This window comes from Meriones unguiculatus, chromosome 12 (assembly GCF_030254825.1).
Source record: "Meriones unguiculatus strain TT.TT164.6M chromosome 12, Bangor_MerUng_6.1, whole genome shotgun sequence".
In the NCBI taxonomy this organism is placed as follows: Eukaryota; Metazoa; Chordata; class Mammalia; order Rodentia; family Muridae; genus Meriones; species Meriones unguiculatus.
Genome location: NC_083360.1, coordinates 50932458 through 50947647, shown reverse-complemented (window position 1 = coordinate 50947647; position 15190 = coordinate 50932458). Strand labels below are relative to the sequence as shown.

General features: G+C 38.1%; 1 protein-coding gene across 1 annotated transcript in view; it reads right to left on the bottom strand.

The window, feature by feature from the left end:
* Nucleotides 1-660: 660 nt before the first annotated feature.
* The window catches only part of LOC132646697 (uncharacterized), a 66894-nt gene continuing 52364 nt past the window's right edge, over nt 661-15190 (bottom strand). Inside the window, exon 3 of the mRNA XM_060365210.1 lies at nt 661-1977. Within this exon, the coding sequence (XP_060221193.1) occupies nt 1508-1977 (470 nt within the window). The 3' untranslated portion in view covers nt 661-1507. The remainder of the gene's footprint in view (nt 1978-15190) is intronic.

Sequence of the window (15190 nt, the reverse complement as noted above, 5' to 3'; positions counted from 1 at the left end):
ATATCATGAAAGTACTCCATGACTTTCTGTTTGGATTTAATACAAATATTTAGTTTATTACTGGGAACAAGAATCTATGGCTAGATGGATCATAGGCCTTCTTATGACAACAATTAATCATTGTGTAAAAGGGGATGGAAAGACCCCAAGAGTCAAAGTTTCTGATTGACTACAAGTAAACAGTATCTTTTTGTCACAATGGGGAAGTTGCACATATGAACTCACAATGTATGTGACAACATGTACACTACCAGCAAAAGCTAAAACCACAAAAATATTCAATCACAGAGTGATATAAAGAAAAAAGACATCATGAAATGTGCAGATACATAAATGGAACTAGAAAAGGTTATACAGAATATTATAATCTTGACCCAGAAAGACGAACACTGTATATTCTCTCTTACTGGGGACTCTTAGCTCCAAATCTTCAGATACAAGTACATAGACAGAAGGAACTGAAAAACATAAGAATGTAAAGTGAGACTATTTCAAGGATAGTGTCTTTGAGGACCAATAAAAGGGGGAATAACAGGGTGCAAGTGATCTGATCATGGAAGTAGAAAAGGGCTGACTCTTTAGGAAAAAGGAAGATGGTAAATACAGAAAAAAGAAGAAGGAAGGCAAAGGGAAATATGAGAGTACAAGTGATCTAATAGAAGAAAAGGAAAGTGGAGCTGTACAGAGGAGCAATGGAGGGAAGTGCAGAAGTAGGAGGGAATCAGGTAATATAACAATAAGGATTCTGTGACCTGTCCTGCAGGTCAGTCGAATGAGACCCTAAAAGAGGGGGTGAGAATGGAGTGGGACAAGAGACGGGAAAAATGGAAACAAGACAGGTTTCTGATAAAGTCTCATTTAATGAAGGCAAAGCATACACTTATATAGAAGACAATCACAAGTAAATCTTCTCACAATATCAGTATTTGCGTCAATTGGCAAGGTATCCGAGGATTCACTCAAGGTTGCACTGAACCAGCTCCCAGGAACAGAACACCCCTCTCCCAAGGACCGCCAAGGACAATCCCAGACCCAAATCTACCAAGGCCAGGAAGCAGAATTCCAAGTACCAAACTCCTAAAGTTTCGCACGGCAACAGCCTGTCATCTAGTATACAGGAAAGTCCTAGCTGGCAGAGAACTAGAAACTATACGGTTGGTTAGTAAAGAAAATACCAATGACCTCTAAAACGGCTGAGTTAGAGTCAAGCCAAAATAGCCATGCCAGAAGCAGCTTCCCACAGGTCCACTTTTTTTAATTTTTTCAAAAGGACAAAATTCTGTGAGGTGATTTTTAAAAGAGAGAGGTTTTGGGAGACTGTTCCTGTCTTAGCTTGGAGCCCAGCATTCCAAACCCTCGTTACCCGTCATAGGAAAGTCCAGGTTGGAGGGGTGCGTATGGAAATTTTTGGCTCTCTTACCTTTCGTTGACTAACCAGTCTAATGCCTCAAAACAAGAGAAATTAATGCATGCATTATCAGCATGACCTCAATAAAGTTGTATCTCTCTAAATCTCTCCTTCGGCCATGTCCAGTTTGTGATAATGGACCTGAATAGGCTGCATTTTAATGGTATCTACTTGTTGCTTCAAAAAGGTCATAATTTTATTAAAGAGACAAGGTCTTAGTGATAGCATAATTAATAAGCTAACTAGAGGTCCTAAAAGTGGGAGGAGGTAGGGCAACATCCCGTTTAATCCACTCCACAGTGGATTGTCGAACAGCTCCTTTCTTCTCTTTTCCAGGTCATCTTGAAGCTTCTTAATCTTGTCTCTGACTATGCCAGATTTATTGGCATAGAAGCAGCAATGTTCCTGCCAATTTTCCTCCTTTACATTCACAGTGTTTGCCGTGTAAATCTTTTCCATAATTTCCTGTGCTGCTTGAGGATAGAAGGGTTCAAGCCCGCCATGAACATGTATCAGCTGGAGGCAAAAAATCATGGTCCATGGAAACAGTTGTTTCTGTTTTATCATTTCTGTGAAGAAATAGAAAGAAAATATATTCTCAGGGTAATTCTTCCATACTGGACTGATAAGCATTATTATTATCTACATGTTTTACTAATCATTCCGGCAACCATCTGGCTGTATCCATCTCTTTAGAATATATTCCCCATATCAGGACAGGATCTGGACCATGCCATTTGTTGTCCAAAGGATCTTTTCATAGGACAGTAGCAAATTGTTTTTTTTTATCCGTATGCCAGAAGCCTTTCACAGCTGAACGTCCATCCTTGTCCAAATTTAAAAATTTTAAAATAAAAAGTGTATGAGATATAAGATTTCTAGGAGACCCTTTGATGGGGTACTACTCCCCCTTTTTTTATTTTTTCAATAGTATTTTTATAGATAAATGTGCCCTTTCCACTATTCCCTGTCCTTGTGGATTATAAGCTATAACTATAATATGTTTAATATTAAGTTGCTGACAAAATTTTGAAAACATATTACCAACATAGCCAGAGCCATTATCTGTTTTAAGTTGTGTTGGAATCCCCAATATAGCAATTGCTGATAGCACATGAGCAATAACATTTTTCCCACCTCATCAGTTTGGAGTGTGGCAAATATAAACCTACTATTAATGTCAACAATAACATGAATACCTTTCAAATTACCAAATTCAGGGATATGTGAAACATCCATTTGCTAAATAGCATTAGGTACAAGGCCACAGGGATTGACCCCAAGAGGGGGAGTAAGCAACAGGACAACACAAGAAGGACACTGTTTAACAATTCATTGAGCTTGTTCCCTGGTTATTTTAAACATACGACTTAAAGTATGAGCATTTAAATGGTGGAGTTGATGGGCTTGAGTGGCAGCAGAAATACCTGTAGATAAATCAGAAATAACAGTACATATAATTTTTGTAGCCAAATCAGCTTTAAAATTACCTTTGGTTAAAGGTCCTGGAAGGTTAGAATGAGCTCGTAAATGTCCAATGTAAAAAGAATAATATCTTTTATGAATAAGCATTTGTAATTGTCTAAATAACAAGGCTGCCTCAGAAACATGTTTTATTTATACAGTCATTTCTAATAAAGGAACAGAATAAGCAATATAAGCACTATTAGTAAATAAATTAAAAGGTCTATAAGGAATGGCAGAAAAAAATAGCAATAAGTGCTCGAAGTTTAACAAGTTGTGCTGATTTTGACTGGATAGCAAATTGTATAGTCTTATCATGAAAGACATAAGCTGCCATTCCAGAAGACCCATCAGTAAATACCAATAAAGCATCATTAATAGGTTTAATAGAAGTTCTTGTGGGGAAGACAAATTCATGAGTACTTAAAAAATGTAAAAGTTTATCAGGAGGATAATGATTATCTGTCCAGAATAAGAAGCACAAGCAATGGGCCAACAGTCTGTAGTTTGAAATAGTCAGTCAATTTGTTCTTTGGAATAAGGCTGGATAATATAACCAGGTTCCTTTCCAAAGTTATGTCTCTCTTGTTCTCTTCCTTGGCTAATAATATCTGCTGTAGCTTGATAATAAGGATAAATGGCCCTTGTAGGTGAAGCTAACAAATGAATCCACATTATGGGGGCAGTTTGCCAAAAAACTACAGTAGGAATTAGAGAAGTCTTACATACTATCAAAGACAACGGTTGGTTATAATCAATGGCAGTAACAAAAACTGAGAGTGAATTGCCTTTTCAACCACTTTTAGAGCTTGACGTCCCTCCTCAATAAAACATCTAATAGAATTGGGATTTGGATCCCCTTGTAAAATGTTAAAAAAGTGGTTTTAATTCCCCTGTAGTAAGTTTTAAATAAGGTCTCAACCAATTTATATCACCCAGCAATTTTTGAAAGTCATTTAGTGTTTTTAAAGTGTCCAATCAAAGTTCTGCTTTTTGATTGGTTATCTTAGTTCCAGAAAGCTGAAAACCCAAATAAATGTACAGGTCTTGTAATTATACCTTTTCCGGTGCTATTTGAAGTTCTTTAATTTTTAGTGCCAATTGTAAGTCACTGAAACATTTTAAAACCTGTTATCCGTCTTTACCAGCCAAAAGGATATCATCCATATAATGAATGGTATAAGTATCTTTCCAGGAATCTCTACCATTTTGTATGGCTGAAGCCACAAATTTGTTGGGCTATTTGCCATGCCTTGAGGCAGTACCTTCTAGTGATAGAGTTTCATAGGTTTCTTAAAATTAATTAAAGGCACGCTAAAAGCAAAGTGGTTTTGATACAAAGGATGTAATGGAATAGTAAAAAAGCAATCTTTAAGATCTATAATTATTTTGTAATATCCTAATGGTATAGCCACAGGGTAGAGATGGTCAGGTTGTAGAGCCCCCATTAGGACCATAGTCTTATTTACTGCTCTTAAATCTTGTAACAATCTCAATTTTCCTGATATTTTCTTAATAACAAATATAGGAGTATTCCAAGGTAAATTACTTTCCACAATATGTCCAGTCATCAATTGTTCCTGTACTAACTGTTGAGTGGCTCTTAATTTTACTAATGATAAAAGCCATTGATCAACCCATACAGGATCATCAGATTTCCAGGTAATTTGGTCTGTACAGGAATGTCAACCACCTCTAAGATAAAATTTCAATTCCCTTTTGTCATCATTATTTTTGAATTTGTAGAGCCTGAGATATTCCTGATTCATATCTTCCCAAACCTTTTCATGGCCTAAACCCCTGAGAAAGCATTTGGGCTGTAACTATGTCATTAGAGCTATACATAATGAGCCCCATTTGAGAAAGTAAATCCCTACTCCAAAGATTAACGGGAAGTTTCTTAATAACAAAGGGTTGAATGGTCCTTTGATTTTTCTCTTTATCTTTCCAGATTAGAACTCTTGTATTTTTTTTCAGATTTTGACTTTGGTCAATACCTTTTAAATTAAAGTAGGAGAAAGAGGCCAATGGGATGACCAGGCTTCTTTTTTAATAAAAGCCATGGAAAATCATACTGTTTACTATTTACCCCTATCCCAGGAAGAAATGATAATACAGTAAATTCTCTGTCTAAATATACATATATAGTTTTTATAAAACTATATATAAAAAGTATATATATACTTTTCTTCTCTTGGTTGACAATGCTCTCTCCAAGAGCTAAAGACCACCACAAAAACTCCAATATCAGACATGAGAAGCTCTCTTTTGGGTGTTTGGCCAGAGCTGCCTAAGAGACCATCCTATTGCTTTTGTACTTGGTTGTACCCCATATATGGAAGGTAAGACCCTATTGCTGAAACACCATGCCCTTTGGGAACAGAACTCAGAGGCTCCTGAGGTGAAGCTGACCAGAATTCCACCTCTCTGAGTTTTTATACCAGAAGGTACCATGCAAACTTGTAAAGGAAAAAAAAAAAAGGCAAACAATAGTCCAATCCAACCATTATGCCTATCAACCACAGCAACAACTATCATGGCACAATAACCCTAGGGATGCAATATTGGCATACAAATCTTTACATTAGCCAACATCTCTGTAATCTAACTTAAGACCTGCTCAACAAGTGAGGAACAATGACTAGTACTAGAAACCTAGCTAAGTATAAGTAAAAATAAAGTCATGGATATTGAAGAAGAACCTACAACCACTACTTTATTAAACAAGCCTAATTCTTAACTATATTCTAAATATTTGTACTTATACCCATAGATAGGCAGAGTTCTCACTCTCATCAAGGAAACTCCTCTTTGTGACAAATGGATACTCACTACTGAAAAACACAACCAAGCAAAATTCAGAATCTAAAATCCAGGAAACATGGTGGAAGAAGAGAAGTCAAGATTACAAGAGTCAGAGGACCAGGGAAATTTTTGTGGCATTGTGTCTGTTAGTAATATCAGAAGCTACACCTAAAATGTCTCACCAACCTGACTGCACAGACATGAGATGAACAATGGTGACATCAATGGATATGCTAAAGTGGACAAGACAAAGCTCAAGAGCTGTCAACCCTACAAAGAAACCTACAAGCAATTAAAAAATGCTCAGAGCAGTAGAAACTCTCTTCTCCAAAGTAGAGACTATGAAATGATGAGCTCTAAAAGCATAAGCATGAAACATTATACAGAATAAGAAAGCTATATTAGGAATGTATACATATTCACATACACATGTATGTGTGCAATAATAATTAATTAAAAAAAGACCATGAATTTAAAAGAGAGCTGGTGTGGTTATTTGGGAAGGTTAAGAGAGACTAAAGGCTCTTATTGTGTTCTTACTATGGCTTTTGACCATTTGATTTCCCCTGGCATTGGCTGCATGTCCCTGATGCTCACAGGATCCTACCTAGAAGATGTGCAGGGATAATGATAGAGCAGATATTGAGGGGATGTCAAACCAATGTCTGTCACAACCAAAGACCTCCTCACCCCATGGAAGAGAGCCAACCCCTGACACTGCTAATGGCACTCTGCTATACTTGCAGACAGAAGCCTAGCATAGTGGCCCTACCCAGCAATGGAAATAAACAGATAATTAAACTCAAAACTGCACTGGGTGGAGTGCAGGGAGCCTTGTGGAAGAGTAGGGTGAAGGATAGAAGGAGTTGGAGAAGACAGGAACTCTACAAGAAAAGCAACAGAGCCAACTAACCTAGGCCCAAGGAGCAGCTTGCAGAGACTGAAATGACAGCCAATGACCATTCATGGACTGGTCTAGGCCCCCTACACATATGCAACCAATGGCATCTTGGTCTTCATGTGGGCCTCCTAGTAAGCGGAGCAGAGGCTGTCTCTGACAAGTACTCTGTTGCCAGCTTTTCAATCACTTGCCCCTGGCAGGGTGCCTTGCCAGACTACCATGAAAGAGTATTTGCTCAGTCCTGATGCAACTTGATGTCCTGAGGCGGGTTGGGGGCACTCCCCTTTGCTGAGGGGGAGGGAAGGAGGATGAAGGGAAACAGGAGGATGAGATCAGGAGGATAGGAAGGAGGGGGCTATGATTGAGAAATAAATTGAATAAATAAATAATTTTTTAAAAAGGAGGAGAAAGGAAAGGGGAAATTATATTTTATTTATTTATTTTATTAAAAAGAACAAGATTTTAAAAATAAAATGACAGAAGAATCTAATAGTCAGTTTGAGTTTCTACAACTTGGTAAGTAGCTTTCCTAGGTTCCAGCAAACTAAAGTGATATTAAGCCTCAGAACTAGAACAAATCTATTGGTAATTCTCTCAGGTTTGACTGACTGCAATACTGGGGATAGCAAGAGTTTGCAAGCCCACATTATGACCTTGGTTCAAATAAGTTTTGGTAAGAAATCCTCTGATGATGAAGGCTGCCTTTGAAGACACCTTGTGATAGAAAGAACCTCTGAAGATCTTAAGAGCTCAGCTTCAGAAGCCAGTGTTTGACAGGCTATAAAAATGAAAGGTTTCCTGCCATGAATTTTTTATCGGAGATGTGGCTCTTGGTAAATTTAATAGCTCTTCCTATCCTTTGCAGCAGTTCTGGAGTCAAGGAGATGGTTTTAAACTAAGTGTGGAATTTTTGGCTGGAACAGGCACCTCCAAGAATAATTCAGACACCTTTTCCCTCATTACTATCAAACTGACAAACAGGTTGGTGAATCTTTTCAAGAGATAGCTATACATCACAATAACAGCTACTGTCTTTACTTAGCTCACTAAAGTAAACATAACTGAGTAACTTCTTCTATCTTTTGTTCATTCATCACAGAGCTTTTGTGAATTAGTACCAAAAATATAAAATCTAAAGCACAACATCTACAATGTAAGGAATCTCAGTTCATGAAGACAGTGCCAAATGCATTCAGAAGTCGGGATCAGCTGGTGTCTTCTAAGCTGCTCTGCCCCTGAATGGCATCAGGGACATCCAGATTTCATCTGTATGTCACAAAGACCTGGCACAGTTGGAGGAAGAGCATAACATGGGTTTAAACCCTGAGTCTCGTACTGTTCAGTCCATGACCTTCAACAAGCACTTTTCATTTTGAGTCTATTCCACAAAAAAATTAGTGAGATATTGAGAAGCAGAGAGATATAGAAATCTCAGAGGGTATTAGAAGAACTCAGCATGGCAAAATAAATGAAAGCAACAGGCAAACAGTAGACCTAAGCTGGTGTCAATTTGTCTTCATTTCTAGTGTCTAGGCTGACAAAAGTTTATCAAAATAGCTGTCACTTTTTCCCTTTTTCACATGCTTGAGACTTGGGCTCATCCATAATCTTCCTTCCTTACAAAACAACTTTAATCATAAATGTTTATGAAATTCTGTGTTATTTATTCTTCATGAATGAATAATTAAGGTTTGGTATTGAATACTGTAGTCCAGGGATGTGTGTGTGTGTGTGTGTGTGTGTGTGTCCTTCAAAGGGAAGATGTTCCCCACCTTGTGATAATAAACCAACATGAGTTGAAAAGTCACATTAGTTTGTGTTCACTACAATCAGAGAGCATATCTTTGACAACCTCAGATGAAGTCAGGATTCTTACAGTAGTCTACAGTTATACAAAATCATCTACCATATGTCTTATTTTATAATAAAATATTGAGTATCTCATGAAATTTTTAATACTATATCACAGGTAAATAAACCAGAATGGCTATGTAAGTGTGCCTGCTCATTGTTGTAAAGATGCCCACATGGTATGATTGAGGGTCAAGGACTTTCTTTCTTTGGTATTTCCTTGGTGAGGCTTGTTTAAGGTACTCAAGTGTAAGAATGTTTTATTGGGGAATTCTTGTAAATGAATTTTACCGAACACAGTAAAATAGAAAATCTGAAGATCATTTTTCCTCTTCCGTTCTACATACCAGAAGGTTAAGGTTCAGAGACAGAGTGTCACCAAATTTGTGTAATTTTATAGTTGACGAGGTGGAACATTTTTGTTCACTGCCATTTAGACTGTGTATTTTAGAAGGTGGGCAAATCGCTGTATATCCATGTGTGAGTGTTGCAGTAAAGATATGTAAGCAGTGAAAGAAAAAGCAGACTCTATTTCAAAGAGTGAAACAAATGACAAGCAGTGGGAATAGGAAGGGAATGATGGCACAGCTGAAAAGTGTGAAACAACAAAAAATGAGGAACACAGTGAGAAACCAAGCCACATAACCCAGCCACATAGCTCTCTAACAACATGGGGAACAGACATTTCTTCCAATGGGTCCTTCTTTTCCTTTCATTTTTTTCCTTTTATTATATTGTAATCGTGTTTTCTTTTCTTCATCCCATTGGGGTTTTCATTTAATTTACTTATAAAAGAAGGAGATACATATGACATAGAATATATTGGGGAAGTCAGAAGTCATAACTAATTGGAATTTATTAGTGTATTGAAATCAGCAGCATCCAACCTGGAGATGAATTACAAGTTACCTCCAACTGATACTCCAATCAAGGACCATTCATGGATATAACCCAGAATCCCTGCTCAGATGTAGTCCATGGCAACTCAGTAACCAAGTATCATAGTAAGGGGAATAGGGACTGTCTCTGACGTGAACTCAGTGGTGGGCTCTTTGACCACCAACCCCCTCCCCAAGGGGGAACAGCCTTGCCAGGCCACAGGGGAGGATAATGCAGCCAGTCCTGATGAGACCTGCTAAAGCTAGGGTCAGATAGAAGGGGAGGAAGACCTCCCCTATCAGTGGACTTGAAGAAGGGAATGGGTATAAATTAGAGAGGTAGGGTAAGATTGGGAGAGAATGAGGAAGGAGGCTACAGCTGGGATAAAAAGTGAATAAACTGTTATTAATATAAAAAATAAAATTTAATTAAAAAATAAGTTACCTCTAACTAGAATTTATCAAGAAGACTCACATAAAATACAGGGAAAAAAAAACAATGTTGTAGAAGTTTTGGTTTATGATATGTAAACAAGTTTTTGTTTTAATCCAAGGCATGGGATATAGGGCTGATTCAGATTGTCCACAGCAACAAACTAATTGTCTTGTGTGGACTCTGAGAGAGGCTCATTGCCAACTACAGATAATTTAAATCTATCTTTTGAAGACTCTGGAAAAAGAATAAAAGACAGGCCAGAGAGTTTTCAGGGGCCTCCAAGGAAGAAAAATGTTCCTGGTGCTTCTTCCCTTGATGCTCCTGGTTGCTGCTGATGCAGCATGGCTAGAAAAAGAGAGAGATATCCTGAAAAAAGGGTTAGACTTGCCCCAAGGAACCCAAATACCAAAAACAGCAGGAAGTAGCCAAGGAAAACTATGCCCCCTCTGTCGGTTAACGTTTTTTAATGTATTTTTTATTTATTACAATTTATTCACTTTGTATTCCAGCTGTAGCCCCGTCACTCAGCCCCTCCCCATCATGCCCTCCTTCCTTATTCTCTTCTCATGCCCCTCCCCAAGTCCACTGATAGGGGAAGACCTCCTCCCCTTCCATCTGGCCATAGCCTATCAGGTCTCATCAGGACTGGCTGCATTGTTTACCTCTGTGAACTGGTAAGGTAATTCTCCCCCACCCCTCAGCGAAAGGTAATCAAAGAGCCAGCTACAGAGTTCATGTAAGAGACAGTGCCTGTTACCCTTACTAGGATACCCACTTGAGACTGGGCTGCCATGGGCTACATCTAGGTTATGTCCATGAATGGACCTTCGTTGGTTGGAGTATCAGTCTCAGAAAAGACCCCTGGGCTCATATTACTTGCTCTCCTTGTGGAACTCCTGTCCCCTCCAGGTCTTTCTATATCCCCCTTTCTTTCATATAATTTCCTGCACTCTGCCCAAAGTTTGGTTATGAGTCTCAGCATCTGCTTCTATATTCTGCTGGGTAGAGTTATTCAGAGGCTGTCTACAGTAGGCTCCTGTCCGTTTCCGTTTTCTCCCTCTTCCGATGTCTATTCCATTTGTCTTTCTGAATGAGGATTGATCATCTTACCGAGGGACCTCCTTCTTGCTTTTCTTCTTTAGGTGTATTGATTTTATTATGTTTATCCTTTATTATATGTCTAATATCGACTTATAAGTGAGTATATAGCATGTGTGTCGTTCTGCTTCTGGAAAACCTCACTCAGGGTGTTCTTTCCTAATTTCATCCATTTGCCTGCAAATTTCATGATTTCCTTATTTTTAATAGCTGAATAGCATTCCATTGTGTAAATGTACCACAATTTCTGCATCCATTCACCAGTTGAGGGACATCTGGGTTGTTACCAGATTCTGGCTATTACAAATAAAGCTTCTACGAAGATGGTTGAGCAAATGTCCTTATGGTATACATAAGCAAATTTTGGATATATGCCTAGGGGTGATGTAGCTGGATCTTGAAGTCTCACTATTCCTAATTTTCTGTGAAAGCACCAGATTGATTTCCAAAGTGGTTGTACAAGTTTACTTTCCCACCATATCCTCTCCAGGATGTGTTGTCACTTGAGTTTTTTATCTTAGCCGTTCTGATCTTAGGGCCATTTTAATTTGCATTTCCCTGATGACTAAAGACATTGAGCATTTCTTTATGTGTTTCTCTACCATTCGATATTCCTCTGTTGAGAATTCTCTGTTTAGCTCTCTACCCCATTTTTTAATTGGATTACTTGATTTGTTGCTCTTTAACTTTTTGAGTTCTCTATATATTCTAAATATTAGTCCTCTGTCAGATATAAAGTTGGTGAAGATCCATTCCCAGTCTGTAGGTGGTTGTTTTGTTCTGTTGACAGTATTTTTTGCTTTACAGAAGCAAAGAGGTCCCATTTATAGATTGTTGATCATAGAGCCTATGCTGTTGGTATTCTGTGCAGGAAGTTGTCTGCTGTGCCAATGAGTTTAAGGCTCTTCCCCACTTTTTCTTCTAACATGTTCAGTGTGTCTGGTTTTATGTTGAGATCTTTGATCCACTTGGACTTTAGTTTTGTGCAGGATGATAAATCTGGATCTATTTGCATTTTTCTACATTTAGATATCCAGTTAGACCAGCACCATTTTTGAAGATGTTATCTTTTTTCCATTGTATGGTTTAGCATCTTTGTCAAAAATCAGGTGTCTATAGGTGTGTTGGTTTATTTCTGGGTCTTCTATTCCATTTCATTGATCCACCAGTCTGTTTCTGCATTTCTATGCAGTTTATATTACTGTTGCTTATAGTGCAGCTTGAGATCAGGGATGAAGGTAACTCCAACTTCTATTTCCTTAGGAGATATAAGATTATTTTATATTATTTTACTTATCGGGTCTTTATTCAGCTTCGGTAAGTAGAATCGATCAAGAAGATTGTCCATTTCATTTAGATTTTCAAGTTTTGTGTCATTTAGACTTTTGAGGTAAGACCTCATCATTGTTTGGATTTCCTCAGTATCTGTTGTTATATCTCCCTCTTCATTTCTGATTTTATTGATTTGGATAGTTTCTCTCTGCCTTTTAGTTAGTGTGGCTAAGGATTTGTCTGTCTTGTTGATTTTTTTCAAAGAACCAACTCTTGGTTTCATTGATGCTTTGAATTGTTCTCTTTTTTCCTAGTTTTTTTTTTTTTTTTTTAATTCAGCCCTGAGATTGATTATTTCCAGCCATCTACTCCTCTTGGGTATGTCTGCTTCTTTTTTTTCCTAAGGCTTTCAGGTAAGCCATTAAATTGCTTATATGAGATGTCTCAAACTTGTTTCTGAAGGTACTTAATGCAATGAACTTTTCCCTTAGCACTGCTTTCATTGTATAACATAAGATAAACCTACTAAAATCTGTATATCTTAAGAAACTAATCAAGAGAGAGGACCCTGACTAAAACGCTCAATCCCCATAACAAAAGGCAAAGAGGATGGACATCAGAAGAAGAAAACAGGAAACAACCTAGGAACCTGCCACAGAGGGCCTCTGATAGGCTCTGCCCTGCAGACTATCAAAGCTGAGACTTAGGGCCAACTGTTGGGCAGAGTGCATGGAATCTTATGTAAGAAGTGGGAAATAATAAGACCTGCAGAGGGCAAGAACCCCACAAGGAGAGCAACAGAACCAGAAAATTTGAACATAGGGGTCTTCCCAGAGACTCATCCTCCAACCAAGTACCAGGCATGGAGATAACCTAGAACCTCTGCACAGATGTACCCCATGGCAGTTTAATGTCCAAGTCGGTTACATAGTAATGGGAAGAGAGACTGCCTCTGACATAATCTAGTTGGCCTGCTCTTTGATCACCTCCCCCTGAGGGGGGAGCAGCCTTACCAGGCCACAGAAGATGACAATGCAGCCACTCCTGATGTGATCTGATAGACTAAGATCAGAAGGAAGGAGAGGAGGACCTCCCCTATCAGCGGACTTAGGCAGGGGCATGCATGAAGAAGGGGGAGGGAAGGTGGGGCTAGGAGGGGAGGAGGGAGGCGCTTATGAGGGGATAAAAAAGTGAATAAAGTATAATTAATAAAATGAAAGAAAAAAAGGTGATACCCAATCAGAGTGGGCCTTTCCATGTCATCAGAACACTTCACTTGGTTTGGTGGGTTTCCTATTCAGGTTATTCTAATTTTTGTCTTGCTGACATTAAACCAGTCACAGTAGACATCTTCAACAGAAAAGAGATCCATTCAGGATTCAGTTTTCCAGAACACTCACCATAACACAGGTCCACAATGGAAGGGAATGAGATGTCAGTTTTACTAGACCACTGCATAATTCTAAAGGAAAGTAGAACTGGCAATCCCAAACTTATAAAGAACAGCTTCCTTAGAGTGACTCCTTAAAAACGTATGAACCAAAGGATGAAGGCTCTTCTCAAGCCTGTCATCAAGAACCTAAACCTGTGTCTAAAACCATTTGGTTCTCACTTCTTGACAAGGAAGGAAGAAGAATGGAAGTCAGGAATAGGATTCTAATTTCAGCAGAAGAATGAGAAGATACTCTCCTTAGAGAGCAAAAATAGGAAGCAATGAGGAAATAAAAGAAACAAGAAAAAAATAAGTTAATAACAACTGAATGGGATAGAATCTGCATATTCCAATTCTGTTTACAAAAAAACAATGGCCTCTTTGCACAGCCACCCTCCTGACTAAGGGCACTGCTGAGACTATCTGCCTTGAAAAGACACCAGTAAATGCAGAAAGTCTTCCCCCTCTGGCTTCTGGTATTGATAACTGAATAGGATCCTAGAGGCTTAAGTTAGGGAAGAAATAACCAAGCTTGTTGAAGAAAGAAATCAAAGAAGGAATCTCTTGAATCTACCAGGTATCCAAAGAGCACAAGCAGCTGCCCTCTGCCTATTATCTAATGAATCTCCAATTGCCCTGGCCTTCTTCAAGGGTGCTCAGCACAAATGTGAACACACATACACAGAACACACACAACCATCTGCATACATTTTAATCTCTGACTCTATATTGTGAGGCTTGATCTATCTTTAAGTAAGATCAATTTCTCATTTTTTTCTTCAGTACATTATTGAAGACAGAGTCAGACTTGCAGGTTCTATTTCCAGCTGCATAAGTTATACTTCAATACTCTAATCCTGTAAAAAGAGAGAAGTCTCCAGGGTAACTCCAGTAATCAGGTGGCCTTGAGTATATCAGTAGACATAACTTAAGCCATTTAAAAGAATAACTGCAAATTAAATTAGTTCATTCTAATTATGCATAAGTGATAAATTCAAATAAGCACAGTAATTCACTTCTAAATTAAATTTTTTTCAATCATTTGGCATCTCATATCAAAGCAAATGGGTAATGTTACCAATTATATCAATTTGACTCTTAAATTTAAATACATAAACATGTGATGATCTGAATTAAAATTCTTATTTGATATGCACCTAACTTACTAACATTTGCTTTAGGGAAGGGAACCACATTCAATAAGTAAGCCCAAGTCATGACCTTGAAATCCAAAGGATGTGGTCACAGGAGAACCTTTTCCGAGTCTAGCACCAACCAGAATGTGTCCCTGACACAGAACTGAGATAGATAACAGCAAAGAATGGAACACTATGGAAAGTCAAACAGTTTATTCACTTTGTATCCAAGCAGGGCTTGTTATACAGAATTTTCAAAACATCACCTCCACAAGAATCTGCTGATTGAGCCAATGTACAATCAGCCAAGATTTAAAGGTAAGAAAGATAGCACCAGATTTCATATGAAAGGCAGCATGCTATGGAAGAAAGAAGATGCCCATCACTCCTTAATCTTCTGTTTTCCACCCATTCTACCCAACAGTATTAGAAGGAAAGCCATTATAATGTCTCAACTTTCATGTGTTTTTGTATACTTTTACACTTTCTTTTAAAATTTATTTATTTTC